The sequence below is a fragment of the Antrostomus carolinensis genome, unplaced genomic scaffold (genome assembly GCF_000700745.2).
Source record: "Antrostomus carolinensis isolate BGI_N321 unplaced genomic scaffold, ASM70074v2 scaffold6367, whole genome shotgun sequence".
Taxonomy (NCBI): domain Eukaryota; kingdom Metazoa; phylum Chordata; class Aves; order Caprimulgiformes; family Caprimulgidae; genus Antrostomus; species Antrostomus carolinensis.
In genome coordinates, this window is record NW_010328063.1 from 107,235 (window position 1) to 123,229 (window position 15,995).

General features: G+C 41.7%; 2 protein-coding genes across 2 annotated transcripts in view; one reads left to right on the forward strand and one right to left on the reverse strand.

Moving 5' to 3' along the window:
* ALS2CL (ALS2 C-terminal like) overlaps window positions 1–5,268 on the forward strand; it is a 30,407-nt gene extending 25,139 nt beyond the window's left edge. Inside the window, exons 21-26 of the mRNA XM_010172109.2 lie at window positions 196–369; window positions 1,231–1,273; window positions 1,705–1,766; window positions 2,721–2,870; window positions 4,140–4,236; window positions 4,964–5,268. Coding sequence (XP_010170411.2) covers window positions 196–369; window positions 1,231–1,273; window positions 1,705–1,766; window positions 2,721–2,870; window positions 4,140–4,236; window positions 4,964–5,035 — 598 coding nt within the window. The 3' untranslated portion in view covers window positions 5,036–5,268. The remainder of the gene's footprint in view (window positions 1–195; window positions 370–1,230; window positions 1,274–1,704; window positions 1,767–2,720; window positions 2,871–4,139; window positions 4,237–4,963) is intronic.
* A 3,458-nt stretch (window positions 5,269–8,726) lies between these two features.
* JMJD4 (jumonji domain containing 4) lies at window positions 8,727–15,159 on the reverse strand. Its single transcript, XM_010172110.1, has 6 exons — window positions 14,895–15,159; window positions 14,085–14,250; window positions 12,390–12,515; window positions 11,409–11,676; window positions 9,991–10,137; window positions 8,727–9,135 (listed from the first exon to the last, which is right to left on the reverse strand). The coding sequence occupies exons 1-6, from the start codon at window positions 15,157–15,159 to the stop codon at window positions 8,824–8,826; spliced, it is 1,284 nt and encodes a 427-aa protein (XP_010170412.1). The 3' UTR covers window positions 8,727–8,823.
* Between the last annotated feature and the right edge of the window lie 836 nt (window positions 15,160–15,995).

Genomic DNA, 15,995 nt, shown 5'->3' on the forward strand with positions numbered 1-15,995 from the left:
CTCTCTGGCCACCAACGCCAGGAGCAGAGGGAATGGCAGGAATATGTGGCAGGGGAAGGTGAGGTTGACCACGAGGAACAAGGAGAACACCCTGCAGTGTCAGAAGCTGCTTCTTCCAGTGTCCTGTGTGGCTCTTGATAATCTCAAGGTTATAGGTCTCACTGTAGGACTCTACTTTGTTTTTCTCTGCCATAGTGACCAGAAGGCATGCAGTGTGGTCCTGCCACTGATCTTGCCCTGCTTCTATCCTGAGCTTTTCATGCTCTACATGCTCTATCATGAAAGAGAAGATGACCTCTACTGCCAAGGGATTGTGGACCTAAGTTTATTTCCTGACATCAAGCTGCTAGAGTTTCTGGATGTGCAGAAGTAAGTGATGGTATTTTCATCCCAGGATGCAACCCCATGATACCAATTGGAAAGGTAGCAGCCAGGGAAAGCTCTGATGGTACAGGAGGAGAGGACATATAACCTGTTCCTGGGTCCATTATCGGCTGTAGCACTGAAGTCTTCCCCTGTCAGAGAAAGTCTTGTCATAGATCACCCACAATACTGTCTGGAACAACACTGACTAGTAGAAAGTTGCTGTTATCTGTGCTAATTTTCATTTTGTTTTAGCAAAGAAAATCTTTTCTAGTTCACCAAACAAATAGTTTGCTCCAACATGGAAATAATTGGATATAGTTTATAACTGGGTCTCAGAAAGGGCTGTAGTCCACCAAAAGGTAGTTCTTGTGTGGGCACACAGTCTCAACACAGGGGAAATGCTATGGAGCCAGGTGTTTCCTTCACCTATTCCTGCAGCTAGATCCATCTTTGGAAGTGATTTGTGAGGACTAATGACTCAGAATCAAGGGGCATGTGAGCTTTTCTAACAGCATCAACTACAGCTCAAGGGCTTCAGTAAGGTATCAGAAGACCCAGATTCTCAATTTGGCAAATTGATTCAGTCTGGACTCAGTGAGAGGAATTAAATCTGAAAGTGCCAAAACTCTTCAGTGATTATTAGAAGAGCATCTGTGAGTAAAATGAACCCTACACTCAGGTCAATGAGTCTAAGCTATTAATTCTTCCTGTAGCAGTGTAATGAGAAGACCAAACAGGCTCATGCACCTACAAGACTTTAGCATCACCTTGAATGAGGAGATAAAAACAGCCAAGACTGACTTAGGGTGGAGTTATGACATGGACATCTGCCTTCTAAATCTTCTCTCTGTAATTTCCTTTCAGACACCTCTGGCCTCTGAAGGATCTCACCTTGACAACCAACCAGGTAAGAAATAACCTAAAGAGACAGCTTTGTTGTGTTATTGAGATGGTGTTGGGGCTACATGTTGGTATTGGATAATGATGGAGCTTCACCTCAGTAACCACAGGGCAGACTGCACTCAGAAGTCACAGCTACGTGACATATGTGGATTAATTATGATCTGTAGCTACTGCATATGAATTTCCATGGATGGGAATATGAGCTCTGCATAGGATTGCTTTGTAATGTTCTGCTTGGTGGCCTTTCAAAGACATCTATATTCAGAGTGGCACCATAGACATCTCGGTGTGTTCAGAGTGGCGTTGTCCACAACAGCTTTATTTTGTCCTCCTTTATGGCAGCAAACATGCTTATTTTGGGTTCAGTGCTCAGGAACCATGTGGTGACTCTGAGAGATGCTCTTATAGAGGTACAACTCCTTATCTCTCTTTCAGAGACGGTCCCTTATCAAAGACAAGTGTTTCCTGTCCGCTACGGAGTGTTTGCAGAAGCTGATGTAAGTCACCGTCCATAATCTCTGACTGACAACCAGGGATTTTGTGTTTTCTGGGAAATGTCATAAATTTACACCTGGACCATTTGCTGGACAGATGGAACTACATGAGGGTTATCCCACCCAGTGTGACATCCCACGTTGTTAACGTAACAAAGCAGAGCTCAATTTAAGAAGCTCAGCCTGATTTATTGGCTTGAAGTTGAGACTAGGGATGGTGCTGCAGTAACGAGTGGGAAGGAAGATAGAGGGGAGCAGGGAAGTGTTCTGGGATCCATCAGACAGGAGATCTCAGGTCCCTGAGTACACCAGTCCTGGAGACAACCTCCCTATGAAAGCCAAAGTGATTTCTTTTCTTTTTCTGGGCCAACCAACACTGGCCCAGATTGCCCAGAGAGGTGGTAGAAGCCCCATCCCTAGGAACATTCCAGGTCAGGTTGGACGGGGCTCTAAGCAACCTGATCTGGTTGAAGATGTCCCTGCTCACTGCAGGTCCCTTCCCACCCTACCTTTCTATGATTATCGAAGAAAAGGGAAGGCTCTGTGTATCTCGGCAGGACATTATGGGCAGAAAACCCTACCTTATAGAGATGACAACTGTATTAGCCCCTCACAAGAGCAATATCTTGATAGAACTACCCAAAGTGATTCATCTCATACTCTTTAGCTTTTATTTGAGGGACTGTGACTCAAGGTTAATCCTGTCTAAAATGAAAGACTAACACTAAGGTGAGCAGGTCATACTCAGAACTTGGGAAGACTTCAAGGTCCATCTGGATGATGATGTGCCCTGGTGATGCCTCCTGGCACAATCTTTTTGGTGCAGCCATTTGAGATGATTGACAGACTATTTTTGTAGCATGATGGTCTGCTCTGAGTTTATTTTAGTTCTGCTGCTTTATCTCTTTACCTGTGTAGTGGAAGCATCTTTGACATGACTGTTTTCACACTTAACAGCACCACAGTAGATCCACGGGAAAAGCTGGTGATCCTCCAGAAGACATATGAGGAAATAGAGAGCACAGTGTCCCGGGTGGTGGAGAAGGACTACAAGCTCCCTATGGATGACCTGTTGCCCCTACTGATGTATGTTGTATCCCGAGCAAAGTAAGTGGAAGCTTTTAATTTCCCATTCCTGTTGTTGTGCCATGTCCCAATCAGAGAAAGGACAGTTGTGTTTCCAGATCAAATAATTTAAATGAAAAATTGGGGTTTGTGTTTTAACATTTTTTTTTTCCTCAGCTGTATTCACAGAATCCCAGAAATGCTTCGATTGCAAAAAACCTTTAAGATCATTGAGTCCAATCATTAACCCAACACTGACCAGTCCCCGACTAACCCATGTCCCTCAGCACTATGTCTACACGACTCTTCAATCCCTCCAGGGATGGGGACTCCACCACTGCCCTGGGCAACCCCTTCCAATGCCTCAGAACCCTTTCAGCAAAGAAATTCTTCCTCACATCCAATCTCAACTGCCCTGGCCACAACTGGAGCCCATTTCCTCTTGTATTGGAGTTTCTGTGTGCTACTCTCTGCCAGCTGTGGTGTGATGGTGTTGGCCATCATATCAAGTGGCTAGGGACTTCCTGAGTGTCCATCTTTTACCCAAGAGGATAGTTCAGGATTGTTATGGGAGATGTGATTTTACCTGTATCTCAGATTACCGTAGAAAATAGGAACATGAAGCCTTTGAAGACCAATTGTTGATGCCTTCAAGGCATCCTCTATATATCATATATGTTCTATTTTCCATTCTCAATGGAGCACTGTGATTCAGTTTGGAGACTAGGAAGGTCTTGAACCTTGACCATGTAATAATTAGACTTTTCCTGTGTAGGAATAATTGTAAATGTAACACATTTCTGCCAGAGAGACTCTGTCTCTGCTGCTTGCACTGGAACTGCAGGAACATGCTTCCATCCAGTAGAATGAAATGGTACATTTTTTTTTTCCCCTGGCAAATTTGAGTCAAAATCCTTGACTGACTTTCTGAATATGTTTGGTCTACAAAAAAGGGTGAAGTGTTTAAACTTGAGGCCATGAAATCCAGAAGCTTTTTTTGCTGTGGTCACGTTGGATGATACAGGTTTCTTTGCTAGGCAGCTTTCTCAGCTGTAGATGAGAGAGGAGGAGAGTAAGAGAGGCTGTGTAAAATGGGAGACTAAATTTTCTTACCTAAGGCACCTTTATGGAGATCTAGTCATGTCAGATACCTCAAGTACTCAGTTTCCAGAAGATCAAGGTGATGTACAAGGAATCAGTAATGGACTTCCAGATCTGTGGCTCCTTCTCTCCATGTTCTGATTTCAAACATAAGCCCACAAACACCAGTGCCAAGAGATTTGTTTTAATTGTGACTATTTTTTTCCCTAGAATACAGCACCTGGGAGCTGAAATCCATCTGATCAGAGACCTGATGGACCCCACCAATCAAGGAGGACTGTATGACTTTCTCTTAACAGCACTGGAGGTAAAGAAATGTTTTCAATAGCGACAGTTGCAACCTGTATTAGCCTTTCTTGAGTAGTAGAGACACTGATGCAGTAGGGCCAGAAAAATGATCAGAGGGATGGAACAGCTCTGCTGTGAGGACAGGCTGAGAGTTGGGGTTGTTCAGCTTGGAGAAGGCTCCAGGGAGACCTTATTGTGGCCTTCCAACACCTGAAGGGGCCTATAAGAAAGATTGAGGACAAACTTTTTGGCAGGGCCTGTAGCGATAGGACAAGGGGGAAATGGTTTTAAACTAAAAGACGGGAGATTCAGACTGGATAGAAGGAAGAAATTTTTTACTCTGAGGGTGGTGAGACACTGGCCCAAGTTGCATAGAGAAGTGGTAGAAGCCCCATCCCTGGAAACATTCCAGGTCAGGTTGGATGGGTCTCTGAGCAACCTGATCGGGTTGAAGATGTCCCTGCTCACTGCAGGGGGGGTTGGGCTAGATGACCTTTAAGGTCCCTTCCCACCCAAACCTTTCTTTGATTACATTCTCATTTCATTTTTGAGGGCTGTTTATGTGCCTAGCACAGGTTATTTTCCTTCTAGTCTAGAGAATATGCTTATCCTTAATTGATAATATGCAGATTGAATCTTTGGTCTAACCTATGGAGCAGCGTGGCTTCACATTGTGTGCAAGAGACCAGATTTAGGCCTAAAGTTCCAAAACTTCTCCTTAATGAATTGCTTTATTCCTTGCCCAGTCATGCTACGAACACATACAGAGGCTGAGACTCCACCAAAGAGAGAACTGCCACGTGACTCACAGTTCCTGAGCCCAAAGACCCGAAGGGAGCCTCCTTCCTGCTGCACTTTCTTGACCAAACACTGTTGGATGAAGAAGCAATCAAGTCACTGCTGTTCTGTCTGCCTTGAAGAAGGGAAGAATAGTTATTTATCAGATGAGGGTTTCTTGTTGAGTTTTCTGTTGGACTAGTTATGATGGTGAAGTACAGACATCCAGATGCTGTGGGCTAAAAGCTTTCGATCCACAACCTCAGCTTGTGTTTGGGAATCTCTTCGCATAAAGTGGCCAAGGTTTCTTCTGCCCTCTAGTTTTATTTTATTTTCCTGCAAATAGCAACCTGCCTTGAAACCTCGTTTAACTGTTTCTCTCAGATGCTGTGTTTGTTTCGCACTGGTGAACTGACATTAAGGGAGAAGAGGTTAATTTTAAAGAAAGTGGTCAAAAAAACCCACAAGGACTGTTTTTTGGTGGGATTATTTCTGGTTGGCAGAAATGTGGCACGGATAGGAGAAGCCAACTCCATACTCCTAACCAATCTGCTCCTGGAGTAAAGTGGCTTTTCCTGTAGCCTTAAGAGGAAGGTTTTTCCATTCCTCTTCCTACCTATGCCAAACTCAGTACCTCTCCATTGCGTTGTAAAGCTGCTAGTGACTAATTTCTTTGTTTTATGATACTTACAAGTGTATATTTATACTCTGCAGACTCCTGTTAAATCTCAGGGAAATCACACTTGCACCTTGAACATGCTAGTGCTGCTTTGTAATTCTGCAGGGGTTTGTGTGTGCTTAATAGAAAGTACAGTGGTTGCCCTGGGGTGAGAAATCTCAAATCCTGTCAAGACAAAACATAAAACCAAAATATAAAATCACTTGGCTTTCTGCACTGACAGAGCTGCAAAAAACCACTGGTTTTCCTAGGTGCACAGCTTTGGGCTGAGAGACCACCCACTGATGCCAGTGGGGTATAAATCAGATTAGAATTGGGCTGGGTTTTATGCTGCCTTCATAAAAGGCAAATGGATATTTGGTATCCTGTTCCTATCAGACAAAAATAGTAATGTCTGAGTTGTATATTTAGAGAAAAAGTTCTTTGGAACTAAAATTTAACCTGCCTTTTTTTTTTTTTAATTATTATTTTTTGAAGTTTGACTTTAAAATTATCCAGGGCTGTAACTTCAGGAAAACAAAACAAAACTCTGCAGACTGTTTCCTCCTGTTTATCACAAGTATTATGCTTTAATAAATAGTATACTGATTACAATAGTTAATATATTGGTATGAGAGTATCCTAACATATGTTTTACAGTAACTTTGTATTTAAATAAAGCTGTTTTAATTTTAAGAGAGATTCCAGGCTTGTATACTTCTTATTGCAATCTTGTTTCTGTTTTCAGGCATTTGAGAATTTGCTTTCCTCTCTTTAACTTTAGAAAACAAACGGCTCCCTTACTGCTGTGATCATTCATGGGAATTTGAACTACAAATTAGTTTCCAAATGTAATGGTAAGAGAGATTGATTCAATGAAAGTAATTTTTGCTACCTGCTGAATCAGTAAGGAGAACATAGCTTAAATTTTTAAGATAATTTCCTGCAATTAAACTATATATTCTTTTTTTTTTACCCCATTGTCTCACACTGGTGGCACTAAGATTTAGCAGGGTTTATGAAGGAGAGCTGTTAACACATCTTTAGAGATGAAGATGCTGCGGTGCAAAGACAGCTCAGCTGAAGAGAAGTGAGAAGTTGAGACTCACCTTCCTTTACTTAAACACTGTTTTAGCCACCCTACCACACTGTCCTATCTTCTTCCTTCCCAGTGTTCCACAGGGAAGAGGAACAAAGTGCAGAAATGACACCTCTTCCCTGAGAACTGCTGCCTGAATTTTTGCATCACAGCACACTCATGCCATCCATCCACATGAGGATGTAGTCTGCTGGACAGCAGGGTGTCTAAACTGGTCGTGGGTATGTTGAGATACTGGGTTTTCAGTGTTAAAGCTAGACTTGTATTTTTGCTGTTTTCACACAGCAAAGTCAAGTAGTTTCAGCTTCATGGGACATGAAATGAAAAAATACTGTTCATTTAAGCAAACACTTTATAAAATTGCAGTGTTTAAAGTGGTTGGTGCCAATACCAGTAACACAAGATGTAGTGAGACTGGGGAATACATGACCAAAACCATACTTCCTACCAATACACTGATTTTCAGCTTTAAATCATTGTACCTCACCTCTATGAAATCTCACCTTATTCATATAAGGAAGAAAGCTCCAGCTGCCTGTCTTTGAGAATGTAAACAGCCATAAAACAGCTGTGAACTTTTAATTTCAGAGTTGCTTAAAACTGGCAGTTTTCCAGTCTAAAGAAACACCCTGCCAGAAGGTTGAATCACTGAGATGTAGTCACAGCTGTTTTTAAAAAAAAAAACAAAAAAACCCAAAAAAAAGTAATTAGATCTGTTTTCTCCATACTTCATTCTTCCATGCTCTGGGTATTGATTTTAATTTCAGGTACCACTTCCTATTCAAAATGCAGAACTTCTACTACAAAAATAAGACATGCAAAATGCAAACATGTACAAACTCCACAGGATTATCTAGAAAACAATGAAATTTTTTTAAACCTACTGAAGATTTCTACTATTGCACTTTCTAAATACATGGTTAGTAGTTGCTCTTACTGGTCATCTGGTTGAAAATTGAGGAAGTTCTTGAGCTATAAATCAAGTGAGCCCTAAAGGGGCAACTAACAGTGTGCAGCCATTTGTGCTTCTAGGCTTCCTCACCAACCAGTAAAAGGAAGAGGGATACTTCACTAGAAATAATCTTTTAGCCCAAGGGTAGCATTTAGGTTGTAAATTGTGCTATGTAACCATGCAGTAGTGCTATTTGGTGTGGTAACAGCATGGCTTTTTTTTAGGAGATAAAATGAGGCTACTTGCTAGCTTCCCTGATTAATCAAATCCCTGCTTGATAAAATACTGTGCCTTGAAATAGCGTGTAGAAATGTGAGAGTACATTCAGGCTCCTCTTTTTTTGAGCTTGGGTGGATCACATGCTTAAATTATTAGTGGTAGATTTGCTATCACAACTCCAGCTTCCTGATATGTTAAATTTAATCCTGCAGACCCTGGAGCAGTATGAGGGTTGAGTCTACTTGAGACTTCCAGCTTTAGAGAGATGCTACTGTACAGGAAAATAGTGCAGTCACCTCTTCCACATCCAGGGTACAAGCTGTTGAGTCAGCTCAGGCTTCAAGGGAAATTAACTAACTAGGGTCCCCTAATATTTTCATTTAAAAAAAGAAAAAGAAAGACTGAGCTGAATATTTTCATTAAAAAAGAAAAAAGGCTGAGCTGCACTTGAAAGCAGGACAGGTCTTAAAGCAATTTAAGGGTGATTAGACAAAGCAGAGCTTAACTGCTGGAGTCTGCAGTGCAGGTTTGCTGTCTGTATATGCTCTCAGAAGCAGAGGGAATAGAGTTTTAGTACCTCAAGCTTGATCCTCAGAGAATTTCTGTTCCCCTTCCCTGAGTGCATACTCACCAGCATGGCTCATAATAGAATATTAGTATGTTTTGGGTTTTTCCTTTATCTCAGTTTTTTTTTTTTTCTCTGTCTCATTACTTTAGATACTTAAATGCTGGCAACTTAAAAAGTATTCAGTCTTCTTATGAATGTACTCTCTCCCCACTCTATATCAAGGCTATTTGTACATCAACTGCAACAGCTATTAAACAGGGAGGAGTCAGTCTTCTACAAACACCCATTTTGCAAAAAAAGGTTCATTTTACAAAGAACTGAATAAATAGGAAGTTAGAGTAACGCTGTATCTATTGCTGCTTTCAAGTGGTGGAGTAATGCCTCCGGAGGTGGAGAAAGTGACGTCAGGTCTAGTTTCTTGAAATCTTCATTAGCACTCAATGATGTTAACACCTTCACAGTCCTCTTTAAATCAAACACTGCATGGAGCATACCCAAGGTGGAAATAGCAGCTTTTGGAGTGTTTTTTGCTGAAGCTTCGTCATCGAGGCCCTTTTCCAAGACAGAAATCCTGTTCTCTGCAATAACTTTGAGGAAGTTGTAGAACTCCTTGTAGTCTATACCCGTGCAAGACTTCATGATCAACTAGAGAGGAAAAAAACAGCATTGAAATGGAAACAACTCTCTCTTATTTACAGTTAAAAGTGACAAAAACATGTTTTATCAAGCTAGTAACTATCTGGAATCATAAGTAACCATGTTTAATCATATTTTTTTTTGTAATACCACAACAGCACTAAAATTCTTTACCTTACTTGAAATGCCACTAGCCCCAAAAGCAACAGTCTGTCTCTTCTAAGTATTAAATGACTGTGTTTTTTGAAACTCTTTTGGAAGGATATCAACCTAGCAGCAGTAACAGCCTCCAGAAATAAACTTTACATTTATTTCATGTTTAAGATTTTGGAAGCACACAAGATACAACACTATTCAGTACAGATACGTGTTCTGAAAGCATCACTTCACAGACACAGAAACCTGCTGCCACCTTTACCTTAATTTTTCTTGTTTCAGATTCACTGTTTTTGTTATGAATGTTCTTCAGACCAGTTCTATGTGGGGTCTGTCTTATTGGTTCTTCTGTTTATGTGAAAAAGCACTTATATCTTATAAAGGGGAATGCAAATACTACATAAAGGATTGATCTCAAGGCTAATACTAACCTTGATAGTTGAAGAAAAGCAGTGAAGCACTAGTTTTCAGGCAACATCCTACTAACCTCCTTGACATAGCAAATATGCACCATCACAAGCCTTTCTACTAAACTAATGTTGAATTTCACAGAAAATGAAGTGGTCACCAGTTCCTACTTATATATGAAACATGTACAAATTCCAGGTATGAGGTTAAGGACTTAGAACTCATAAGGTGGTGCAATGCACCCCAAAAATATATGATCTTTTAATAGAGAGTCAGGCAGCCAGCACAGTGTTGTTATACCTGGCATTGTAGGTGCCAATCATCTATAGGGTCCTTCCATTCATTGATTTCCCGTTGGACAGCTGCTAATTCATCCTGCAGGAAGCACCACATAATAGCCACGTTGCAGCCATTCACCCAGTTGTGATTAATGGAAATGGTATCCTCCTAAAGGAATAATTTAAATAGTTACCAGGCTTTACAGAGGGAAGTGGGAAAAATCAGCTGTAATAACACCAATGCTGCAAAATATAGAATCAAATTTCTCAGTAAGGGAAATGCTTCTTCACAGCAATGCCACCACTGTGCTGAAAAACTGTCTCTTTCTAATGTCCTTGAACAATCAAATTTTGTTTCACTCTGTAAACTGGCAAGTGTCTCTAGTTCCTCTGTCTGATCATACCTTTTAGTGCATAAAGTGGGAGTAGGTGGTGGGAGAAAAAGGAACAAGGTTGTTAATTTTGGTTGGTAATCATGAAGAGCAATTTGTTAGAATTTTCCATTATTAAATTAAAATTTAAAGTTAGAAACCAAGATTGACAACCTCACCCTAAGTCCATCTCGTCTAGCATCCTATTTCTCAGTGACTAGAAGCATCTAATGAGGAACAGCTTAAGAAAAGAACTTAAGAAAGAGTTTAAGAAAAATCATATCTATGATATAATTCTATGATACTAAAAGAGGGTGCAGACAGCTTCTTCTATTGTACATTCTCACGGCTTCTAATGGTCAATGACCCAAGGAGCTTATGATTTCAGGCTTGCTTTTAGCCACCATCTTGAGCAGTCACTGATAGACCTTTCCCCTGTGATTCTCTTTAATTTTTTTTTTTGCAGCCTAGTTAAGACTTTTGGAATCCACAACACGCTGTGGCAATAAAAGTTGGATTGATTCAAGCCTGCTGCCTGATTAGCTCTTTATTTTATGGGCCCCACAGTTCAAGAAGGACAGGGAACTGCTGGAGAAAGTCCAGCACAGAGCCACCAAGATGATGAAGGGAGTGGAGCATCTCCCTGCTGAGGAAAGGCTGAGGGAGCTGGGGCTCTTTAGCTTGGAGAAGAGGAGACTGAGGGGTGACCTCATTAATGTTTATAAATATGTAAAGGGTGAATGTCAGGAGGATGGAGCCAGGCTCTTCTCAGTGATGCCCAACGATAGGACAAGGTGAAATGGGTGTGAGCTGGAACACAGGAGGTTCTGCTTAAACTTGAGAAGAAACTTCTTTCCAGTGAGGGTGACAGAGCCCTGGGACAGGCTGCCCAGGGAGGGAGTGGAGTCTCCTTCTCTGGAGACATTCAAGACCCGCCTGGACGCCTTCCTGTGTGATCTCATTTAGGTTCCTGCTCTGGCAGGGGGATTGGACTAGATGATCTTTTGAGGTCCCTTCCAATCCCTAACATTCTGTGATTCTGTGAAAAGTTTGGTATTAGTTATCTTACCAGATTGTAAACCTGATGATGCCATCCACTGGGGATGAAGACTATCTCTCCTGCTTCCTGTACAATTTCAACAGGGGGTTGACTTTGGTTGTAGCGAGGGTAAATTCTCCTGTCCTGAAGACTAGGTGCAGTCACATCGAAGGGCAAGTTGCCATGACGATCTTTCAGGTACTCCTCCTGTCCTGCTGGGTACAACAACCATTTCTTTCTCCCACATATATTGGCTGACCAGCTATAGGAACGGAAAACATCAGCATGGAACGGAGTCCTGTGGGGTAAATCAGAGTTTTAAGTGAACACAATGCCTAAAAGCTCTAAGAGGAATTAAAGTCTGTGAGAATCAAACACACACACAGAAAACGACCTTTACAATGCAAACCTGGTCCTAAATTGTCATCCTCCATTTAATTTTGACTGCTTTAAGTATTAAAAGGACACTATATCTACATAGCATCACAGCATTTTATCTCCTCCGTGCTTCTCTATCACGTAGTCCTCAATCTGTCCTACAAATACCTCAAAGTTAGGAGATTCTGTGATGTGAACTGATGAGAATATTGTAAATGCAACTTTGTCACCAATGCTGGACTTTATTTTTCTCCTACAAATTATTTGACCAACTCATCAGCGCCCCTCCGAGGCTCCTGTCGACTCTGCAAATCACAAATGGCTGATGAAACCCAGGGAGTTCCTGCTCTAAAACTTTATACAAGCTGGCTGACAACTTTTGGATATTTTGTAGGCACATTTCAGGACTTTTTGAAGTGAAAAAGCAGCTTAGCAGTATGCATAAGCTCACATCCAGAACCAAATGAACTGCTTAAGAAATAAAACTGGCTGGGTGCAGGTACAACACTATACTAGAAGGTCACACAATGCCTCTGCAGCATGATGCCATCCTGAAGTGCAATGTGATAATCCCCTGTAATACTAGATCTTAAAAACGAGTATGTAAGAGTGACAGAAACCACACTGCCTTACCATGAACCTTTAGGTCCCATGTAGACAAACCGGTAATCGTCCACAGCTATAGCATCCCAGTATTCATTCAGCCAGTCGGATGAGAAATACACAGGGGTCGTGTAAACATCTTGCTCGGGGAAAGCTCTTAGAAAGAGAAATGTGTTGGAAACTGGTCTCAGAAAAATGCAGCATTGTTCCTTCTACTGCAGTTCTCAATCTAGACACAGAGATTAAACCTCTGAAGTCCAGAGGAGGCCACGAGGATGATGCGCGGGCTGGAGCAGCTCTGCTGCGAGGACAGGCTGAGAGAGTTGGGGCTGTTCAGCCTGGAGAAGAGAAGGCTCCGGGGAGACCTTCTAGTGGCCTCCCAGTACCTGAAGGGACTCCAGGAAGGCTGGGGAGGGACTTTGGCCAAGGGCAGGGAGTGAGAGAACAAGGGGTGATGGCTTGAAAGTGGCAAAGGGGAGATGGAGCTGAGATGTGAGGAAGAAATTCTTTGGTGTGAGGGTGGTGAGCCAGTGTCCCAGGTTGGCCAGAGAAGCTGTGGCTGCTCCTCCCTGGAAGTGTTGAAGGCCAGGCTGGATGAGGCTTTGAGCAACCTGGTCTAGTGGAAGGTGTCCCTGCTGCTGGCAGGGGGGTTGGAACTGGATGATCTTTAAGGTCCCTTCCAACCCAAACCATTCTATGACTCTATGAATCAGGTCAGCTGCCATCTCCTTTATAATCCTGACAACTCTTGAGTTGTGTGTAACATACATATAACAGTGCTTTTCCTACTCCCAGGAAAGCTGTGAAAGTTAACTGCTATTTGGGAGACTCCTAATTATGGCAAAGGCAGTTGCTAATAAACACATTCTCTTTAGATAAGACACCTGCAAGATGGGTTGTCCAACTGGATGACAGGTTGAGGGTATAGGGGTTAGGAGAGAAGCCAGGCTGTGGGATTTTGACAAGTGTGTGACCTCCTCCCACAGGATACGCTGCCCTTTTCCCATCCTAGGCTGCATGTGCAGACTTTCTGCAGCCACAGCACCAGTGTCTGGGAAAGGAGATAAACAGGGAGGCAGAGATGACAAATTTCCTCTATTGTAAGTCACTGGCACATTCAAAAATGAAAACAAGGTGATCACAAGAAAGTTGGATTAAGAGCAGGATATGTTTAAAGAAGAAGAAATTTGAGTGAAAAGGCATTAAAGTCCTACACAGACATGGGGACTGGACAATGCATCCACCTCACAAACAGGAGGCTGGAGGAGAAGGAAAGCCAGGACAGGGTGAAGAGAACTTTAATGACTGGGGAGATTAACAGAAAAGCAAATGGAGAATAAAGGATTATAACTCCCACATGCTTATTGAATTAAACATAATTAGAAACATCCCCCTTCTTTTTAAGAAGTTTGTACTGTAACAGTCAAACAAAAGCTAAATGTTCCAGCCACATGGTTTCCATAGGGAGAGCACACAGTCATTTAAAAGACAGATGAAAAGGAAAGTGCTTGAGAATGTCAGCCTCTTCAGGAAACAAAGACTTGTTTAAGGATCTTGCCATGTGAAGTATGCCAAGAACTGCACAGTAGAAGACTGATATTTTGATGGGTAGGTGCTAACAAACAGCTGTGCCAGCATTTAAATGCTCAGGCATTAAAAGATGAGCATTAAAGCTCCACACTCTGCTGTGTATGGTATGCAGCGGTTTCCACAGCGCTCTCTTACCTGCTCAGGTGCCAGTCCTTTAGATAAAGGCACCCTCGAGATGATTTGTAGTCATTTTTAATGTAATCTTTCCAATATTTTATATATTCCTTGAAGGGGAGTTGCTCCTTCGGGTTAGAATTGTACTCCTTGACATCACAGTTGGTAACAGGTACTACAGCCTCTCCTGAAATATAAACTCTTTGAGTCCACGGAGGGACAGAATAACCGATGCTGATATTGAACTCCCTTAATCTTATAGACTGCAGCAGCCTTTAATATCTAGGCCCTATAATGTTAAATGCAGTATAAATATAAAGCAATAATCCCTAACCCAGCTCACACTCCCAACACCATCATTCTAGGCAAACATGATTCAAATCAGAAGTTATTTATTTATTTAATGCTATCTGAATTTTCCTCTTAAACTACATTAGGAGTAGGTTATTGATTCCTATTAAATATACTAATATTTTACAGTCTTGAGAGATATTTCACTGTAACTACAGAATACCTTCCCCTTGCCTGGGGATAACATCAGGCTGCTCCTCTGCTTAACATGTTAAGCAGGTATATAAATTGATATGGCTAAATTATACAAAGCTTAATTTTATTTAATTGCAGGAATAAATTCAAGATTGGAATATGTGAAACAAAGTCTGAGTAAGTAGAGAAAATGAATGTATTAACTTAGACAAAAGTCTGGAGAATTGCTTGGTTTTGTCTAGTGGTTCTATTTCTAAGATTTTAAAAAATAATAATAAAAAAGGTGTGTCATTGTGTCATTTAGCATACATGTTTTAATTAGAAACTAAAAATGTTATGACTTACCAAACTTCTGCAGCAGATAATCAAAGTTAGGCTTTCCATCCCAAGTAACCCAATTTCTCCTGCTGCCCCAGTCTTCAGTAAACTTAGCTGAGAAAATACAGGGATGATTTGGAATCAAATAATCCCGGAAGAAATCTGAGTAAGTGAATGATTCTACTTTTTCAATAAAGTCAACGTGTCCTCCTGGGAGGCAAAATGCACCCTGAGATGAACTGTTGTAGTCACGAAAAAAGGCAGTGGAACAGGCGAATGTTGCCCTGTCCATTCCTGGCTTAGCCAAGACAGCATTGACAAGATGCTATCCTGTTATGCAAAAAAAAAAAACAAACCCAAAAAACTCCTTTAAAATGTGACTTGAGTCTCTAAATCCATGAAAACTCACAGGAAAATCTAAATAGCCAGAGAGAAACCAAGAAGTTGTGAAGAAGCATCTCACCACATTGGGTTAATTAGGATCTTCCATAGTTTATAAAGTTTAATGCTGGTAGGATATCTGACAAGAAAGTCACCCTATGGATGTTGCTTTTCTCTCATCACCTTCTTGCCAGGTGGACCACGTTCTCTGGGGTTGACCAGCAAAGCCTGGTTCCTTCCTAAAACAGCAGAAACATTAATTTCAGTGACATATCCCTGCTAAATTAATTAATTAATTAATAGGGAAACCCCTTAAATCATAGAATCGTAGAAAGTTGTGAGTTGGAAGGGACCCACCAGGATCATGGAGTCCAACTCTTGTCCATGCACAGGACAATCCCAACATTCAGCCCATGTCCCTGAGGGCCTTGGCCAAATGCTGCTGGAATCTTGTCAGGCTTGGTGCAATATTTACACAGAATCACAGAATGTTGGGGATTGGAAGGGACCTCAAAAGATCATCCAGTCCAATCCCCCTGCCGGAGCAGGAACATCTAAATGAGATCACATAGAAAGGCGTCCAGGCACGTCTTGAATGTCTCCAGAGAAGGAGACTCCACACCCTCCCTGGGCAGCCTGTCCCAGGGCTCTGGCACCCTCACTGGAAAGAAGTTTCTTCTCAAGTTTCAGCAGAACCTCCTGTGTTCCAGCTCACACCCATTGCCCCTTGTCCTACCATTGGGCATC

What these genes read in the sequence shown, in the direction of transcription:
- JMJD4 (XM_010172110.1), bottom strand. Translation starts at nt 15,159, where the DNA reads ATGGACAGGGCAACATTCGCCTGTTCCACTGCCTTTTTTCGTGACTAC. An exon ending in TTATCTGCTGCAGAAGTTTG is followed by an intron (nt 14,251 to 14,894) that starts GTAAGTCATAAC and finishes TTTATATTTCAG; the next exon opens with GAGAGGCTGTAGTACCTGTT. An exon ending in AAGGACTGGCACCTGAGCAG is followed by an intron (nt 12,516 to 14,084) that starts GTAAGAGAGCGC and finishes TCTCTTTCTAAG; the next exon opens with AGCTTTCCCCGAGCAAGATG.